This window comes from Dermacentor silvarum, chromosome 6, assembly GCF_013339745.2.
Source record: "Dermacentor silvarum isolate Dsil-2018 chromosome 6, BIME_Dsil_1.4, whole genome shotgun sequence".
Lineage (NCBI taxonomy): Eukaryota > Metazoa > Arthropoda > Arachnida > Ixodida > Ixodidae > Dermacentor > Dermacentor silvarum.
In genome coordinates, this window is record NC_051159.1 from 127,283,614 (window position 1) to 127,300,727 (window position 17,114).

General features: G+C 47.5%; 1 protein-coding gene across 1 annotated transcript in view; it reads left to right on the plus strand.

The window, feature by feature from the left end:
- Window positions 1-17,114, plus strand: part of LOC125946398 (uncharacterized) — a 116,336-nt gene that overhangs the window by 45,523 nt on the left and 53,699 nt on the right. Inside the window, exon 2 of the mRNA XM_049669460.1 lies at window positions 13,876-13,976. Within this exon, the coding sequence (XP_049525417.1) occupies window positions 13,876-13,976 (101 nt within the window). The remainder of the gene's footprint in view (window positions 1-13,875; window positions 13,977-17,114) is intronic.

Consider the following 17,114-nt stretch of genomic DNA (forward strand, 5'->3'; position numbering starts at 1 on the left):
CGAATGCGTGCGTGTCTAAAGCTCGTGAATGCAAGAACAACGCACTATAAGCGCAATAGCATGTACTGGGTTTATACTCGGTTTCCTGTCTATATAGCTGTTGCCAGAATTTCGGTGTCTCTGATATCACTGCGTGGCAGGCAAAAGCACTTTGACAGCGCGATGCCACCTGCTGAGTTAGTGCGTCCTGCCGGGATGCTATAGCAGCCCGACGCGCAGATCTCTGGCGATCTGATGTTTGCTTTGAAAGTGCCTGATGGGAAAAGCATTTGCTTGTCGGTAGTTCGGTCGCGCCGGAAGGCAATAGGAAGGCTCTGGAGCATTGTGGTCGCATACAGCCAAGCCTGCATGTCTCAGTTTCTATATATACTTTTATTCCTCTCTCACAAAGCGATGATGAAGTATACAGAACGATAGCTTCGCGAGACAGCGAATAAGAGAAGCGGCAACTATCTATGCAAAAGAACGTAAATTTGTACAAGAATCATAAATGTCTGCTGTTAATCATAAGTGTGCCTTATAGTGCACTTAAGTAGCACATAATTGCACTCACACTCACATATGCATTTTACGGGCTATAGATAGATGCAAAGCCTCTGCCCAAAGTAAGCTAGAACGAGCAAAATTGGAGGCATGTAGATATCGCGGGAGCGAGTCTGTTGCTTTCATCAATTTATGTGGCGTTTCCTCTTTGGCTGGTTTAATTGTTTGTCTGGTTATGGCCTTTAGCCAGTGTATTTGGTAATGAAGGTTGAGCGTGTCGATTAAACGCCGCGTCCGACATCGGCAGTACGACTATATATAAAGATATGGTCTGGTCAACACACTGGCTTAACATATATACAGGCCTCCCAACGTCGAGAACATGGCCGCTAGCATCGCGTGAGCCGGGATTCGAAACCCAGATCGCCCCCTTGTGGCAGGTCCGTTCGTTACTTGGCCGTACAGAGGTGGTATATGCACAGCGTGCAGAGACAGCATAGCGTATAGAGTGACAGAGTGCACGCACGCTTTACGTGCCTGTGCCCTTCTCGCGTGAACAGGGGCGGGGCTGAGTAAAGCACGCATGACTACGTATATGACTAGCCGAATGCCGCGGGGCGTCGCGCGTCTACCACGGAGTCCGATCCAACCAACGACTCCTGAAGGGCAGAAGGCCTGGAAGCTCGAAGCCGTGACGTCACCTTATACAAGCCGATGCTTATTCTGCAAAAGCACGCGCAGTCACGAGATAATATCATGTACCAACCAGCTCCGACTACCCTACCGACTACCCCAAGTCAGCGCTCATGGGCGAACTCGTGAACGCATCGGCGATCACAACGTGCTCTTTCTGGCGGGTCGACTCCGTACACTTTCATTTTGAGGCCTTCAGCCCACGACCGGGACGTCATGGTTCCGAGCCTCCATTATAGATTTGTATATAGATGTTGATCCAGTACATGTACAGGTGGCTATAGTTAGCAAGGAGGTTGAGAAACCTGCCGAATTCACAAAGCTTTTCGTTCTTAAGTGCTCGTTACCATTGGCTAGTCGCCTTCGCTAATATTTCCAGCATCAGGATTGGCTGGAACTTACTCTTACGAAAAAAGATAGCGTAAGAGCATTTTTTTTTTTCTTTTGTCAATGCGCGGATTGGCTCGTCTCCTTATGTGGAAGGTACTGCAGGTGCACTGTAACGAGGGGGAAACTTTAACAGTTACAATGAAATCTGTACTTCCACACGCTTGCTAGTTAAGCTCAGTAGCATGCCGGCCGCGCAGACCGTTACGAAAGTCGCCATATAAATGTTCTGTTGTCTTTTTGTTGCCTTCAATGAGCTTTCTTGGTGAAGACGCTTTGAATGCTTTGATGATTGTAAATCGCATTGACGATTGTCAAATGTCACGGGTTTGCTAGGAGAATATATGACGAGACATACTTGAATCATCATCGCATACGTCATCATGCGTATCTGAATCCACAGACCGCATCAGCAATGACGTAAGCTATCCATCGATCGTGAAGGGCTACGCCTGCTGCCCCTAACATGTTTTTGTGCAGTTATCAGGTGCTCACATAGAAGAATAGCCGTAAAAGGAAGAAAACAATGATGTGCAGCTATCTTTGTCTTACGTGCAAACTCGTACTGATCATTTGTACTGCTTAAACCATTGTTCAAAGTGCCACCCACCATCGTTTGGTGGTGCGTCGGAAATACTCGAAATATTAACATTCGTGAAGTCGACGCCGACGTGTTTTGTGTTGAACACTTATTGTGCCTCTCATCAGCGTTATATTATTGTGACATCTGCTCCTAATAGAGACTAATTCGCCGCGATAGTCATCTTCGATCTTCTCGCCATGATTCTACGGAGCTGTTGGCGTTCCCGCTCTCCATCGTCAATCTTTTCAACGATAATGGTAAGCATCCGTTCATCATAACTTAAGGATGCCTGCCGTATAAGCATTCACTCCAATCCATTTTTGTTCGTCTTGGGATTTTTTTTTTCTCGCGATGCCGATCCTCTGTGACTACTTGGTGGTCTATTTGGGTGATAACAATAAATCCCAAGGAAAGAGAAGCGCGGTGGAAGACGGCAGAGAATAAGCCCGTGTGTTTATGTAAATTTGCAGGCTTAAAATTGAATTGACTGACACACGGCAAGAGTATTTGGAGATCGCTGCGGGAGGCCTTTGTCCTGCAGTGGGCATTAAATAGGTGGATGATGGTGATTATGATGACGACGATTCAATTTACACACGTTTCGCAGAAATCACCAGCTTTGAGTAAATGCATTTGCTTAACAAGGAATAAGCATGGCCTGCGCCACACAGTGGAACGCCGTACGTTATCATTATATATATATATATATATATATATATATATATATATATATATATATATACTGTGTGTTTTTTTTTTTTTTTTTTGATTGCCTGTGGCAGGTAGCACAGTTCTAGTCCATGAGCTGGCCTACTCGAAGAGCCTCGAAGGCGTTTGTCTCTGCCACAATGCAGCTATTTCTTTTTGACGTTGAAATTTTACGATGTGAAAGAGTATGCGCGGTCGTCCGAAATGTGAAAGAAGAGTTAGTACGCAAGTCAGAATGAGGCTTGCATCGTTCGTAAGTTGCCTTTTGAAGCTCAAAATATTTCATAGGAGTGAGTGCAGTGCAGTAGGCGGTCAAGTATATGAACCCGGAGCAGTCGTAGCTCGCTACTCGGTTTAGCTGGGCTGCGCCGAAGTCCAAGCCGAAGCTTCAGCTAAGGGCAGAGCCAAGGGCAGAGCCAAGGGAAGCGCTTTTGTGGAGCAGTACTATATGGCGTTACGACGCATCGGCAAAGTATACGTGCTTTTGTTTACCAGCCAGTCGTCATAGAGCACGGAGAACATTGCGCATGAAGAGAACCATAGACAAATGTATGTGCTCGGAGGGGCGACGACGGACTTACGTAATCTTTGTCGAGAATTGCCTTGTTTAAGAGCGTCCGCTTACACCAGCACTATATACGTTAGATGTTGCTTGGAAATATTTGTTCTTTTTCCTCTTTATTTTATTTTATCGGCGGACAGGAGTGTTTGTGGGGCGGTACGTGGGTAAACCACCGGCGTAGACACGTTGTCGTGGATTCCCGGAATTACTGGACGACCCAGGCTTCACAACATACTCATTCGTCTTAACGGGGAGAGGTGTTTCGCGGTATACCCCGCGCTCTGTATTTAACCGCCTCTTCTTCGTAGCAGGGCTTCTTTGGCGCAGCTGTAAGACAATGCGACTGTTACATTGACCCCCGTGTGCCATCTATGTCGACGCTGATACAAGTTAACGAGCGTGCCTGAAGGTTTGTTGTATACACGGTGGCCGAGTATGACAGCGAACACGTGGTGCGAGTTCATGTAGACTGTTAAATAACCTCGCTTGTTGCAGCGACATGACTATACCCGTGCGAACAGAACGATTTTTTAACTGGTATGCTTAACACGTGTCTGCAAATGACGTTCGAAGTCGTAATATCCACTTCTGTAGCAATCGTTGTTTTACAGTATGTAGTATACATAGGAAGTTCTCTTCCAGGCTGGCGCCTCCTTTCACAGATCTTGCTCGTCCTTACCATAGTCACGATGATCATGTATAATAATAATCGTCATCACTACACCATTTATGGTACAGACATCATCGTGGTATTGTCCCCCGAACTATGTGTGTGAAGCAGCGTACTGCATCGACGATTCGGCTCGACGCTCGAACTGATAGCAATGATACGTGACTTGCCGGTCGACAAGAAAGCGAAAGCCGTCTATATACTGTCTCGTACTCGTAAGTGTATAGCTCTCTACACGCCTGACACGATTCATTATCGCGTTACTGATAACTTCCCGAGCCCACGCCTTTGTCTGTCCACCTCATTACTCTCGCTGCTTCCGCCGTCATCGTCGCTCAACCAGACCGAACTAATCGTCTTACTCCCCTGTAAGCCTCCTGTTTAATAAGCGGGTGTGGCGTCTGCATTCTTATTCCTTCTTTCTCATCGGGCCAATTCAGTTCCGTGGTGTACACATTATAATGCAGCGGAGAGCAGCTGCGCGCTAGTTGCGCTTCCTAATTGCTGCTGTTCCGTCCGAAGCGCGTGGTTTCCCTACGGAGTTCCTCGGCGACCGCTTCACATATGCCGACAGAGAGAAAAGTAAAGGCAGTTGGTTTGCCAGGTTGTACCCGGTTTATAAGGCTATCACTTGGGGAAGGGTGAAAAATGATAAGATGTGAATAGCAGACGCACACAAGTGCGTTCACTGCGCATGCAAAGACGTTCGCAGAGCCGAGTCGTCATTAAAGAACTGCAACACCGTATCATGTAAGATTTATTTTCCTTCGATTCGATTCATTTCGTACCACCCGTTGCAGCGAGTGCGTGGCCGATAATGTTGCCAGCCAATAACTAACTATAAAAAAAAAAAGAATAGAAAATGAAAAGGATCGTTATCTACTGCTAGCCCAGGGCTCTATAGTGGCTTTCAGTGCGGATGGCGGTTGAGTTCGGGCTCCGAACGTCTCTTCTATGAACGGTCTGTCGTCCAGTCAACACAGTGGTAGCACGCGGACACTGTTTTTGATCGTCGACAGAAGAAAAAAAAAAAAAAAAAAAAAAGGGGACTGCGGGGGCATACGCTTGTTGGTCTTGTCGCAACCGTTAAAGTTGCGCGACTCACTGTGCATCATGCCGATAAGGAAATAGTAGGCGTTTGTACACGCGACGCCCGGCCACAAGCGAGACAGTAAAGCTGACTGATAATGAAATAGACCAGCACGACTTCGCAAATTCCGTTGAATTCTACCGTTCTAATGTAGAGAAACGAGCAAGCATTCATAGTGTATAGCCGCGCTGCCTCAGGAGTATAAATTCGTGCACGTATAAGCACGAACGACCAACATTTGCACAGAAGACAGCAAGCTCGAGAGTTAGCGCGTATGGGCTGCGACTTATGCCGACCGCCGAGACTCCCCATGACTGCATTTGGAATCTCGTTGATGATAAGCGTCAGGCTGCACATTCCGTTCTTTCGTATTTCAGTGGATTCTGTCCTAATTGCCTTCGGCTACTTGGTTGGGGATTGTGGATTCCGTTGTAAAATTTCATTGATGCTCCTTTCCGTCGGCCTAGATGTATAGGTTGTCGCTTAGACCTGCTTTCTGCAGGGCAGACAACTAAATATAGTTCGTGGTGTAATCTAATGCATGAGAGACAGAGAGTGAGAGAGATATCAACTTTGGCGATAAGCGGGAGATCTTAGCCTGACTGATTGCCTGACGTGCTACTGCAGGATATCATCTGACGTTCTATAAGGGATAATTGTGGCATACAAGGTAAAGCTATTTAAAAGTTTCGTTAAGGTCTGTATACCTTAAAAACACCAGCAGCGCTTTCTTAGCGTGCAACGCGATATACAAAAGCGCTTCACTCGCGTTCTAGCTGTTCTTTTGCATATTTGCATTTGATCGCCTCTAGTAATGGCATTCTTGCGGAAATGTGGCGAAGGAACTGGTTTATAGTTTTTCTTGAGCTCTACAAGGATATTTGGAACATCAACTCTCATGTATACGCTCAACACGTGAGAAACGCATGCCTTAAATAGTGGGAAATTATGTCATCCTTAGTGGCACATGTGAATCCTCATAACGTTGCAAGAGTTTCGACGTGGAATGCTCTCGGTGTTCGTGGATGTAAGGCAGCCTACTTTAAATGTAATATTTTGTCTGAATGATGTTGTATCGAAACATTTACTCGTCGCACTTTGTTTTTGTCTACAACAGTGTTCAGTGGCTGTAACCGTGGTATTTTTTTATTTGCCTGGGTTGGAACGCGGCATAACGTGGGAATGAAATTGCATGTTAGCATGGAGTCTCGCTTCATGTAGATAGTGCAACAGCGACTTATGAAATGTATTTTTCATGAGCGATCGTTCATATGCAGTCTTCAGGTTGGTCATTTCCTAATTCATATCCCTAAGTGCATTTTAGCTGAATGTCTTGTCCCAAGGCACCTGAAACGCATAAAGTCGAAAGCCTAGACACAGCTACAGCGATCGGCTGCTTCAGTCTAGAGACTAAAACCTAATCGTGAATTGCCATGAATGTATTTTAGTGTCAGTCTACTATATCCATGGGAATTAAGAGAAAACGAAACGGGACACACACCCCCCTCCACCCCACAATATTTATTGTTTTTCGAAATTTTAGGTACAGATCGAGTCCATCAGTATGAAACGGAAAATGGAACAGCTTATCGGTGCTCCACCAATGAACGTCGGACCAGCGTGTCCTCGAACCGCGATGCCGAATATTTTAGCTATGTAGCTCTGGTGTCGAAGGACTTACTAATCCGTAATTATTTCATTTTGGATCAAATACAAGAACAGTTCACGGTCCTGGAATGAAAATCAGGTTGCAGATCTCCAAAGCGCCCAGCTCTGCAGCAGACGACTTGTGGTTGGTGGTGCTGGCATCTTTCCACACTCATCTGCAGTGCATTGGCATAACTTCAGCAGGCACGTGCAGTTGGAGTGGCAGCGAAGTGAAAGCCGCACATTGGAGTGTTGCTCCCTTTAACTGTGGGCCGCGCTGTACTCGTGCCTGGTGAGTGCAGCGACCGCCGTATTCCGTCAAGCCTTAACTTTTCTTCTCTGAATTAACGGTGGAATTCCGGGAGGCATCGAACGGCGCACCCTTCACTTCGTCCTTTCAATTTCTTGCTTTCGCGTCCAGATGTACGTATTACACACCCGGCGAGTCTTCTTACCGCCGGGTCCGCCTCTGGCTGCCGTGCGCAGAGAAAAACCCTACTCGGCGATGATGTGACTGGTTTCCCCCGATTTGGCACAGGTGGTCTTTTTCGTAAAATAAACGAAGCGGTTACAAAAAAGAAGAGGACGAGAGCAGAGTGAGAAAAGTTCAGGTGCCCCTCAGGCCCACACGCGCAGTCTCAAGGAGGCAAAGTCCCCCCCCCCCCCCCCCCCCCCCGAGAAGCTTGCGTGACCATTTAGCGTATAATGTCGGTCCCTCCCTCTGTGTTGGAGGGGGAGCTCTTTCGCGCTCCTCTGTCATTTTCGTGAAGACGGCGCGTTTCCCCCGCCGTGATTTTCTCTTTTTTTTTTTTTTTTCTTGCGGCGTCCACTTCGCTTCTTTTCTGCGTGTCTGTCTCGGCGCTTCTATTTTACATTTATTAGCTGATCCGCCTTGGTTTCCTTCTCTCTTTTCTTTTTCGCCCGAGATCCGCTATCTTCAGCTGCGATCGCCTCTCATGCGTGCAGTTTTGTTTTGTTTTTTTCTTGCTGCGCCGACCCCTTCCTCCTCCTGGCATCATTTGTCCGCGGCTTCGCACGTTGCTGCCGCTCCCAGATGTGTGTTGGGCGTCGTTTCGTGCCTTGTCACGACAATTGCTGTTTTGAGCAGCGCGTGAAGATGGTTATGTCGACAGGCGCTTAAAATTGAGACAAAACGCGTCGTTGTTTTGCGGGGAAGTGGGCATGCAAATTGTTTGTTCGCCCTCTTCGCGGTCATGGGCTTCAGCTTCGCTGGGCTCATCCATTTTACGAGGCGCGCGAAGCGGATCGCTGCGCATTGTTTGCCGGTAGCTGTCTTGGTCGTGGTGGTTTCGCTGAGCTATGCATGTACTATGCATGTACTTCCGGACAACTTGTACCAGATCGTCAAGGTGACTTCTCTTCGTATGATATAGTGGCTTGATTGAGAGCCTGAATGACCAACGGGTCAGGTGACCGGCGAGATGAAATGTCCAACAAGACCGAATGTCCAACGAGATGAAATGTTCAACCAGAGACATCTGGGATGTCCCACGAGACAGAATATCAGACTACAAAAGCGAACATTTCGGTCTTCCAGAATATTTACTGGTAGGTCTTCGTCTGCAGTTACCAGTGACAGGGGCGGCCAGTGTTGCTGGATTATGGGCGCACCAGGCGTAGGCTTACCCACAAATTGAATGTCCAGTAGGTCACGTGACCGGTCACGCGAAATTTCCGAACGAGATGAAATGTCTAACCGAGACGAAATCTCCAACGAACCTGAATGTCTACTATTGGACACTCGTTGTACATTCAGGCCGGAACGAGGTGGCTGCTACTATCGAGAGTGTTGAGCGTCTAATTTCGACTCCTGAGCCGGCACTGTGTATGTATATCCGTGTAGTCGATGGCTTTGGATCTCAGTAATTCTCGACGTATCTGAGGGGAAGAGATGCATGTGCGATGGTGTAATGCAAGACAAGCACGGGTGTGCCAGTTTTAAGGAAAGCGCCCTAGTGGGATGCGGTAACTGTACAAACCAGGGCCCGCGGCGTCAACGCTGACATAAATTGAGTATCCTGTTCGGATAGCTTTCTGTGGATCGGATATGTGGAGCATCACCATACCGCCGCTCATACACACCGCAAAGGCCCCTGGGAAAGGCAAGCCGATCTGCGAGCACTTTGGTCGGTCATTCAAATTCAACTCGTGACTGCTTTGCTGGCTGGTCGTATCTGCCGCACGAATATTTATTCATTTCATCGAGTTCTCTTTACCACCTTTTCTCTCCCGCGGTACGGGCCGGTTCAATGTCGACGTTATGTGTTTTACTACACCACATACACGCACAACGTTGGAAAAACATTACAATGTCCAGTAGCTGTTCGAGTGAATGGAGGGGAACATTTTATTAAATATAGTACTAATGCTGACAAATTAACGAAATAACGTAACTTTAACAGATTTACTTGCTCCAAAGATGGCCGAGTTTTGACATCGTGGGCTTGTGTGCTCATAACTGTCATGCATATCATTCACAGCGGTAGAAGGGGGAAGCAGGAAGGAAAAGACAAAAACAAAACGGGAGTCGAAGGATGCCCCTCAAGTGCTGTGCATTTTCCGTTTTCTTTTTAGTTGTGTCTGATTTATTTATTTCGCGTATGTACGGCCTCTATGGCGTGTCCATTAGAGGTACCGCGAACGCTGCTTTGCATGGCGTGTTGCTCAGCAACTCCGGCGTACTCGCTTCTGGCATGCCACTGTAGTTACAATGTGTGCTACTCGCTGACGTGAACGGTGCTATTCATTGCTCTTAAACGGGCTGTGATTTCGCTCACCCTCGTTTACACCGCGTTCCGAGGCGAATGGGTCCGCTGTGCGCGCCTTCTTCCGAACTTGCGGTCGCGAAGCCAGCAACGGGGAATAACCCCCCTCCCCTCCCTCCCCCTTCCTCTGCCTCCTGACGTGACCCCCCCGTCCGCTCCTCTTTCCAGGTGCCTCCCGTGAAGTGAAAGCGAAGTTGCGCCACTTTCGTTTGACCTTGTTCCAGGGGCCACCCCTTGTTTGGGTTCTCTTCCGTAGACCGGGCGCGCATAACCTTCTGGCCCGTATGGCCCATTGTTGTCGGCGCACCAGGCGCGATTTCCGTTCGCGCGCCCCCCCGGCCGAGTGCCGAGTTTTTCCGCTTCTTTAGGGAAGCGTTTTGTTGCGCCGTTGCGTTCGTTCCCGTCGACGGCGTTTAGAGTTGCACACGAAGATTCCTCGAGACGCTGCAGCAATAATCGTTTTTTTTTTTTTTTTTTTTTTTTGGCGCACGGCGTTTTAAACGCCGGCGCAATTAAATCGGGATGGACACGTGCTTTTTTTCCTTTGTCGTTTAGCCGATGTAAAGAGTATACGCTCAGTACAATGGCGGAGGCTCAGTGAACGGCTGCACGCGGAGGTTCGCGAAACTAGTTTAAACGCGCAGTGTTAATAAGTGTCGCTCTCACCTCGGTCTGCGTATTGTTCCTCCTTCCTTTTTTTAAAAAAAAATCTTTTTTGCCCACTCATTATCTCTGGCATTGTAGACGACACGCTAATTACCCTTTGCCGAATAGCTTGACCATGGTAGAGATATTTTGCTAGCGCCTTCTTTTACAGCGAGCACTGTCGGCGCATAGGGAAACGAGAAACTGTCGTAACTTCAACAACGCAGCACGAACGCTAAAGTCGACAGAGAGGAGCAGTAGCAAGCGCTGCATTCGCAACTGTGTTAATTCTGCCTCTCTTTTCTTTCTGCCTTTTTCGTTTTCGTTGCGCTGTTGCTGTTAGCATGGCATTATACCAGCTTGTCAAAATGCCTTCTTTGTTGAATGTAGAGTCTCGTAATTGCTGCATTTACCTAATGAAAAGGTTAAGCTTGACCCTATGGCGATGGGGTCACGCGGCGGTATAAGTAGGTAAGTTTACGCGTAGCTTGCGCGCGAGAAAACTCGCCAGCACCGACCTACCTTGAAGAATTCTTCCCGCGTCATCGCGAATAGGAAACGCTGAGGACAACGAACCAAAGACGGCCCGAAAGAGAAGCGGCAGCAACGGTGTTCTTTTCCGAAAGGAAAAATGGGCCGACCGGGCAAAGAAAGCTCCGTTCCGCAACCACCTCCCCACTATTACAGCTTCCCCCCTCGAACCCTTAGCTGTCTTCTGTGTAACACCGCGGAAACGGTGGCTCAAAAGAAAGGGAAATGGGAAAAGGGGGGGATGGGTGCGGTAGGAACGCGGGGTGCCTCTCAGGGGAGACCCCCCCCCCCCCCTGCATTCAAGCGGGGCAATGGGACGATGAAGACTCTCGCTGAAGAGCGAGCCCCCCTCCTCCTCCGTAGTCCCCCCTCGCTTTTATTTTTCAACTTTTTAAGTCTGTCGCTGATCTAGTTCCCCCCTTCCCGGCGCGCCAAGGTAGTCAGCTTCCGCGTACCACGCGAACAGCGGGAAGAAAAGGGAGGAAGAAGAAAGCGGGCCACGCGGAAGCGTCCTGGGAAAAAGGAAGAGAAAGCTCTTAACGGTCCCCTGTCCCGGAGGCCAACGCAGAGACGAGGCTTTCTCCCGGCGGTAGTATGGAACGACGGGGGACCCGCAAGCGGGCACACCCCGTGGCTCTAGCTTCTTTCTTCTTTTTTCTGTTGCACCCGGCGACCATTGTGCGTCGCTTTCTCTGTCGGAGCACTTTGCAAAGAGGTTGCATCGAGACACACCGCTGACCCGTTCCGCGGCTTCGGATTCCGTGTTGTCGGCGGCTGCGAACTTTACTCGTAACGTCGTCGTTACATGCAGCCGCCGCTTCCTGGCGGAAGCGTGAGGCCGCCGAGGCGAAGATTGGAAAAAAACGTCTGGACTTTGTGTACGTTTGCGCGCCTGTGTGTGGTGTGCACAAAGCGGAAGTTGCGTGCTCGTGTCGCCTTATGTGTGATCCTTTTTTTTTTTTTTTTATTGCGACATTGTGGTGACACGAAACGCAACATAAGCAGTGGCGGAGGGACACAGACCTACGTTCGGCATTTTGGGTGAATGTATTGCGCTCTAGCAGGAGTGCACGCTACACAACAGGGAACGACTCAAACCAGTCTTGATAGACTTGACTGTTTTGCGCTCTGACGTATCCTTAAGAATTATTAACTGCGTATAATGGGACGTTGGCACTTTTTAGAGGGCGCCGACTTCTCCGACGTTTGAAGTAGAAAAATTAGCACTGAACGAACTTCTATACAGTGAGGGCGGCATGCAAAAGGCATTTGAGCAAGAACGTTTCACCGCGACTCCTATCATTCATTTGAAGCCGGCCATGTTTCTTGTCGGCTGTTTCGTACCACCAAAGCACCGCTTTACAAACCAAAACCACGTCACGCTATCTGACCTTGTCGTGTGTGAAACCTTATTCCTGGATGGCGTTCTAGAGTATGACATAACGAGGCGCGAAATACTGTTTGTAGCGCCAGATGGAGCGAAACAACCAGGAGCCGAATTCACTAAACAATGAGTCCGTAAGCAGTGCTGGCCATGGGCCGGTGGCCTTCACTAATAATTCGCCCGACATCACCATTGGCAGGTATCTCATTTTACGAACAGTTATAGTGTAAGAGGCTTTTGTGATTACAGCCGAAAAATGTACATACAAACAAACAAACAAGGAAGGGAGGAACACAAAGAGCTCGCGCGCTGGCCACTCAGAGCATCACTTACAGCTGGTCATATATACCTGACGGCAATTTATTCAAGGTTTATCCGTTGAAGTGTATTGGGTTTACCTTGTCCGTCCCGTCCGTCCGTCCATTCCGTTGCGCAGGCGGCAACCGTTGGCATCATCGACGCCATATAACGTGTTTTTGTCGTCGTCAGACCGCCTCGTCATCTGCAGCTTAACGTTAGCATCTCCACAGGGCGATGGAAAAAGGAAAACTTATCCGCAGCTGCCACCACTGAGATTCGAAACCATGTTACCTGGAAGCAGAAAGCCTGAAAAAGCAAGAAGCCTTTATAATTCAGCAACGTCATCATCCCCGGTGGCTCGAAAACATTGATTTACTCATACAATTTCGGATATTGTGTTGGGAAAGTTTATTCTTAAAGGTCATTTTAAATGCCGCAGGTTCTTGAAACTTTATTACACTTGCCACAACGAAATTTCACCATATTAACACGCAAGAGAAGGGAAAATAAACATAATACAGCAAGATTGTCTGAATCGAGTATATTCCAAATAGTTTTATAAAACGCTGGATCGCCAACACATAAAATCTTTGTCCAAACAGCTGCGAACAAAAAGTTCCCTAATGCTATAGATTTTAGCAAAAAGTAAATTTAGTCTACGAAACACGTGGAGTCCGAGAGTGCTACATTCTGTCCGTGTACGTATTTATAGACCTCCCCAACATGCGCTACTATGTCACGGAGAGAAAGTTGCGCACACCGCAAATATGATAAAATCACAGCTTATGTATCTAATCCACACTTTTATTTATGTAGTATCAGAATTCTTACTTATCGTTTAAATATTAAATGTCGTTTCAACGTTTGCGTTTTCGATGTCCTACATTAAATGAATACATTTTTATACTACCGCATCCCTGCCCCCAATCATCCGCTCTATAACCGCTGGCTTCTGGTCCAATGACTCGTTGTGGATGAGCGCAATTATTTGAGGAAAATGCAGGCAAACAAAAATAACGTGGAGGTCTTCACAGTGGGAGAACGCTGCTGTCGCAATAAACGAGTTCAGAACCCAAGCAATCGCTGAAGTCTGCTGCCTTTTATTTTTACCTTATAATTATTTTTTACTGTTGTTTACGCACAACTGCACGTATAATCAAAACATCGATTTTTTACGTCGTCGCGAAAGAACCAGAAGAACTATGTTGTGTTATTCCGGCTCAGCTCACATTACGTAATTTACCTCCCCTGCAGATTATAGGAGGAGGCCTCTTATCTCATAAACGTTGAGCGTAATTGTTAGACGTTGATATGTTTAGCGTATACAGTGTGTGCCATCGTGTGTACTGAATATGCCAGCGTGTGAAAAAGCTTCCGTTTCTAATCTGTCGTACCTTCTGTTGCAGGACTGGCTGTTCCAAGCGCAAGTTGTTCGGGTCATCGAACAACATTGGATATACGCACATACTCGAAGCACTGATGTATTCGTTTCTTCATCCGGGGTCCGGTAAGTCGTACATGCATATCGCCAGTTTTTCATCACCTAAACCCTGTGCGAAACACCGCTGCCACATTTCTGTGTCGCCGCGGCCGCTGCGTGCTTGACCCGATTCATATCGACCGTGGGACATTGTTCGTTTTCCGATCGCATACAATGCACGTTATGTAATAGGGTGGGAGGCTGGCTAGCGCCGATAGAATGAAGTGCACACCTTTACATGTGTATCTGTTCTTTGATTGTGGGTCACGCCGTTGTGTTCGCAGTTCCTATATAGTTCCATGATGCTCGCTAGATTGTTGGGAGAACTATAGGTCAGCAGCATCACGTGCTGCGCTCTGCACACGTGCGCAATCAGCCAATGGAGCATGTTTTCCGACGCAATAAGAGCTTGAAGGGGTCTTATATGTTCTGAGCACTCCCGCGGGCTTTGTGGCAACACATAAGGAGCTGACATTAGAAAGATAATTGGCAGCGACCAGTTACATCGCTGACCGTCGAATAGCTGCTTTGACATTTGTGGCTTCGCTAGTTATGTTCGGTGGTTTCACTTATACGAAGAATACGTGTGTTTTTGTTAACCTTGTGCAGGACAATCTGTTGTAACAGTCAGTGCGGCAGCTGCGCGAGGTCGGGGATGAAGCAAGCGGTTGCAACTATGTATGTTTCGTTCTTTTTAAGCTGCAAAGTCGTGCTTTAGCAACACGCCCCGTACCATAACAACATGCACGCTGTTTTTAGGTGTAAGCTGAAGGCTATTCGCTTATGCAAACATGTTTTTAGAAGTGGAGAGCGCCGCGGGAGATTTCTTTCTTCGTGCTTTCTGCCGAGAAACGGATTGCATGGTTAGGTAATAATGTTTTTCATCGCAACTTGTCCGTGGTAGCAACACAAGCGCTTTGTTTCGAGCTAAACTTGTGGAAAGATTTTGTCGTATTTTCGATGCTGTTTTCGCGACATCGAGCGCAATTGCTTGAGATGAGCTCATCTGCTTAGTCTTAGTCTGCGAAGATGGCTTTAAGATCTATAGCTTCGGCTGAGGGATCTTAATTGTGGCTGGTGTACACTGGCATGTAGGACACACTCGTTGATGTTCGTACCAGCATTTTTTTTTTTTTACATTCTCATGTGGTGTGGCATTCTGGCTAATCGTGCAGTGGCGACCGCGTTCGTTTTCTTTTTGTAAGTCTTCTGTGACTTTTTGGGAGTTGCAGGTTACCCTTAAGCACCTCGTGCATGCTTGACGCCCCAGTCACACTGCGACAGTATTCGCACATTGAAGTCTGTGAGTCACCTCCGTTGTGCGATAATAGGCGTGACAACACAGTGATAAGGCCATAAGCACGGATCTTAGACGCGGTAGTGTATAGGTCTGCACGTACGTAGAGAACCCCTGCGAAGCTGGCTTTCCCACGATAGGACTCTTAATGGGCGGAAGCCTGCTTGTGTGATTCACTGCGATTTACGGGCGACAGCCAACATTTTGCAAGTATATAGTATAGTTTTGTGGCCGCGCAGACCAGAACGTTGCCATTGCATGCGACCAGCTATTGTCATTAAAACGACACAGAGTTTATGTATACAGTCTTTGTCAAAAGTTTCGAAGCCACCGCCGGCGAGATCGGTCTCACGGTACGGTCTTCGTTCAAGTGTCCTAGCTCCATATCCGAGGAGGTTAAGACGTTCAGTGCTGCACTTACTGTTCAGAGCTTTGGAGCGCCCGTGGCGTACCACATGTAGATCCCGACAACAGAGCCCGACGACAGATATTGCCGTCTTTATAGAGTGACTTCGACACTTAAAAAAAGAACGTATGTAAGCAGATGTTCGGTTATACTAATCTACTCCGGCGTTCAATAAAAAGACGGACACTCTGAGAAGAACGAAGCCATAACGATGCAAAAAGCACTCAAGAACGAGTTCCTGCGAGTAGTTCAGAAGCCGCGACTCATAAGCCATCTGTTCACAATTCAAGTTCAGAACTAGAACACAAGCTCACTGCAATCTGTGTGAAAAAAAGAAAGTAAAGAAAAAGAGAAAAGCAACAGGATACTACCACAATACACCGTCCTCCACAATGTATATCAACAATGAACATACAAGAACACATCTCTGGAATCATGGGCTCTACGTAGCCACAAGCGTCGCAAGCGTCAATGCCCTTGTCTGAATAATTTTTCTTTTTACTTTTCTGAAAATTCTAATTTCTTGCGGAAAGCCTGCCCGAGAAAGGCTTCACGCCATATGAAAAGTTCGATTAGCAGCGCTCAACCGAATATTATTAAAGGAATTTATGCCTCGTGACCTACAATGTGGCGCGGCATGTGCTGAACGTCTCATGATAGCCAGCAGTGGCGATTACAAGAAAGGGCTTAGCGGAGGCATGACAGGTGCTTCATACATATGTATTATGTTCGGAGTCGGCGCTTTTAAGTTGTCTCAAGCACTTAGTTGAATCTCGGGTATAGCGAAAGCTGTCTGGAGATTGCGAAACGCGAGTTCCAACGCAGCCGGCCTTAAGTACAAAATTGGTTACCAAGGTCATAGGCTTGCCCCGGTGGGGGCGAATTAAGCTGGTAAGGGCTCATCGTACGACATTGAGAAGATGTCGTAATATTTTATGTATAATTACATGTACTTATATTAGTCTTAAATAAACAGAAGCGGACACAAGAGGCATTAAACGCTAAGTTAAACGTGTCCATAAATGCCGCACATGCTCACGTCAAAGGCATGTGTGGGCCGAAAAACAGTGATGGTGGCTTACGCCTTTGGCATTGCAAATGACCCAATCATACTGTGAGTAGAAGCTAGCTCGGTTAGCCAGTAATGACTCCAAACAATTAAGTGACGGCTAGTGGTGCCACGTTAAAATTCCTGCACCTGCAGCTTCCACTGGCATCACGGGAAGTAACACGAAGCCCGTGACGACGCATTCGCGTCAGCTGTATAGCAGCGCCGCCGCCAAGTTCGAGAAGAATGTTGGAACCTCATTGTTATTTGTTTGTAACTGACGTCTTCAGCAAAGTCAGTGCAAATAAACCACTCAGAATGACGGGGATCACGTCGTAATATCTTCGTTGTGACGCCACATGTGGCAAGTTTGATCTCATTGGCTGTTCAAGCTTGCCCATTGATTTATTTTTG